Source organism: Mercurialis annua, linkage group LG2, assembly GCF_937616625.2.
Source record: "Mercurialis annua linkage group LG2, ddMerAnnu1.2, whole genome shotgun sequence".
NCBI classification, from domain to species: Eukaryota; Viridiplantae; Streptophyta; class Magnoliopsida; order Malpighiales; family Euphorbiaceae; genus Mercurialis; species Mercurialis annua.
The window spans coordinates 38,445,621-38,448,975 of NC_065571.1; the positions used below are offsets into that span (position 1 = coordinate 38,445,621).

General features: G+C 34.3%; 1 protein-coding gene across 1 annotated transcript; it reads left to right on the top strand.

The window, feature by feature from the left end:
* The first annotated feature begins 915 nt into the window (after positions 1 to 915).
* On the top strand, positions 916 to 2,832 carry LOC126670352 (protein MET1, chloroplastic). Its single transcript, XM_050364060.2, has 7 exons — positions 916 to 1,394; positions 1,502 to 1,608; positions 1,678 to 1,772; positions 1,852 to 1,928; positions 2,014 to 2,134; positions 2,219 to 2,278; positions 2,451 to 2,832. Exons 1-7 carry the CDS (start codon positions 1,003 to 1,005, stop codon positions 2,589 to 2,591), a joined length of 993 nt encoding a protein of 330 aa, XP_050220017.1. The 5' UTR covers positions 916 to 1,002; the 3' UTR covers positions 2,592 to 2,832.
* Positions 2,833 to 3,355: the final 523 nt, after the last annotated feature.

The following is a 3,355-nucleotide window of genomic DNA, read 5'->3' on the forward strand; positions in this document are numbered from 1 at the left end:
GACAAGTTCAGGGTAAAAGTGACCCCATTTTGCTAATTTTGACGTTTTTGATACTTTGCGCCAAGTTCAGGGGGTAAAGTGATCCTTTGCACTTTCTAATTCCTTTCCATATAAAAGAAAAGCTGATTAGCATTATCCAAAAGAAGATTATCCCAACTTGTTAAAGAAGAACACGAAGAAACGACTTTGAACCATAAGGAATTACGATTGACTGTACGCAATTTCCACAACCATTTAAAGAGCAGACTTTGGTTTCGTATCTTCAAACTACAAATACCCAGACCACCGTTGTCGAAATCTTTGCAAACAATCTTTCAAGAAATTCTGCAAAAAACTCTTGAAGATGAAGTATCACCTTTCCTAAAAAACTTTCGCATATATGATTCCAAGATTTAAAAACTTTCAATTTAGTTCAAACCAAATGATCTTTAAAAAACTATTCATTTTATATCGAACGGTTTTCTCTGTCTATTATAATTGGACATCGGCGAATCTCTAAAAAATCTACATTAAAATTACAATGCTTACAATAATATAATTAGACTTTATTATTAAGTATTTTATTTCTTTTTGTATTGAGCAAAATTATTTATTTATCATTCTTTTGTACTCTTTTGAATATTAGTAAGTTACTTATTTTTTTTTATTTATGATTTGGAAATTTATTTGTTATTTTTTCTTGTTGAGAACCTAATAATTAATTTGATAATAATCAAAGGAAGGGGAATTATTTATCACATATTTTGTTTTGTTTAATTTATACATTTTAATTTAGTTTGACATGAACAAAGAGGTATATATGTAGTTGAGAAAAGAATAAATAAATAAATAAATATAGTTTCCGATCAAAAAAACGACGGCCACAATTTAGAGACGTGGCACAAGGACATTAAGTAGGATGAAAGAGAGTCCATTAGAGCCACCAGTAATGTCGTTCTAATCTTCTTCCTCCCACTCTGCAAGCAATGGAAACCATTAACTGATTTTGAAAAGGGAAATCCAATGAGCTTAGCCATGTCTTTAGCACCCAGCAGCTACGCTTCTCTCTACTCTTCTTCACCGCCATTGCCCAGAGCTATGACCACCACCACCGCTAAGCAACTTCTCTTCTCTCCGTCCAAGAATTTCTCATTTTTCACTAGTCCAGCTTCTTTGTCGAGTTCCCAGTTGCTAAAACCTTGTAATTTGATTGTTAAAGCATCTGAAACTGAATCAAAATCAGAGAGCGGAGAAGAAGAGCAATATGAGGAATATGAAGTAGAATTATTGCAGCCTTATGGACTTAAATTTGCAAAAGGAAGAGATGGTCGGACTTACATTGACGCCATTGCTCCTGGTGGCGCTGCTGATAAGACTGGCATGTTCACCGTTGGTGATAAAGTTATTGCCACCAGGTTTAGTATAAATGTTTCATACACCAAATATTTCTGCATAATTGATAGGTTTCTTTAGTTATTAAATGCTCATTATTGTAAAAATTTAGATTGTAAACTCTGTGCAGTGCTATGTTTGGGACAGAGATATGGCCAGCTGCTGAGTATGGAAGGACTATGTACACCATTCGTCAAAGAATTGGGCCACTGCTCATGAGAATGCAGAAGAGATATGGTTAGTTAGTTAGTTAGCAAGTTGCATAATGCATATGAGAATGACATTCATTTGTTATATGTTGTGTAGGGAAGATGGATTATGCGGGCGAAATGACGGAAAAGGAAATCATCAGAGCGGAGAGGAACTCCGGTTTTATTAGTGATCGAGTGAGGGAAATTCAAGTAAGTGAAAAATATGATAATCTCTAACTACATAAGATCTAGTGACATGCTAATATCTCTTAGTTTAATAATGTTTCAGATGCAAAATTACATAAGGAAGAAAGAACAGAAAGCAGACAGGGAAAAAGATCTTCGTGAAGGGCTATTACTATACAAGTAAGCACAACTTGTGATTATGCTTAAGGGCTCTTACATATATGCTATATAGCCATGAGTTTTGATATTATTTTCGTGGATATAGAAACGGCAAATATGAGGAAGCACTCGAGAAATTTGAATCCGTGTTGGGATCAAAACCCGAGCCAGCTGAAGCTTCAGTGGCTAGTTACAATGTTGCCTGCTGTTATTCGAAGCTCAATCAGGTACATAATGCACCCACCTTACACTTCAATCTCAGCCTATCTTTAACCCCAAGCATAGCTAATTAAACCAATGCATATTAACAGTTAAAAGCTGGGATCTCTGCACTTGAGGATGCCTTGAAAGGAGGATTTGAAGACTTCAAGGTAAATCGATCATGCAATTGCTTTATCGCTCCGCAAATGCTTCTGAAACTCCAAGACTCTATAGTTATAAATATACCTATAAAAACTATTGCCATTTTTAATTTCAGTATTTTCGTGCTATAATACTAGATACTATTAACTAGCTGTCCGACATTGTTGATATTCTTAACAGAGAATTCGAACGGATCCTGACCTGGCTAATATAAGAACATCTGAGGAATTTGAACCTCTTCTAAAAAGGTTTGATGAATCGTTTATCAACGAGAATGCAATCAACGCCATCAAGTCTCTTTTCGGCTTCAACAAAAAATAAAGCCGTCAAGTTGAACTCGGATTACAGAATTGAAATTGGTGAAAACACAAATGAAATTAGCAGAGCTATTGATTGGACGGGCCACACTCCGCTTCCAACGACAAGTATCTTTTGTATGATTTGTTCATAGCATTTGTAGTAGGGAAGTATGGAAAGGTCTAATGTAACTCATAAAGAGAGTTGTGTATTGATATATAGTACTTTTGACAAGAAATATGAAAAGAAAGCAAAATTTCATGTCCACTTCTCTCAGAAATATACAAACTAGCAAAACCAAAGAAAATATCCTCTCTTTCATGACAATGTGAAGCTTGATCAAAGTTGAATCAAGGGGGTGGATGGTTGAAACCTGCTCTAATATCCTGAGGTTAAATATTTTTTAGGTCACCCAACTATAGTATTTTTATTAAACGGTTAATGAATTATAAAAAATTACAAATCATCACCCTTTGTTAATTCATTATCAAGGTAAGACGTGGAATTTTATTTTATTTTAGTCATTTTTTCTCTATAAGGTCTCTTCTTAGACCCCAAGTTCCATTCCAAGGTTTTCTAAACATAAATAAACCACAGGAACACATCACAAGTGAAAGATCATCAAATCACAATAAGAAATGTTGACATGCATGGCCGTTTCAACGACGATCCATGTATTAGGCAAAATAATACGCAGGCAGAAATAATAATTTATTGATAATATAAATAATAAATAAAAATAGTGAATTCAAATGAAAGTACAAAATGTAACTAATTCGAATCGAGTC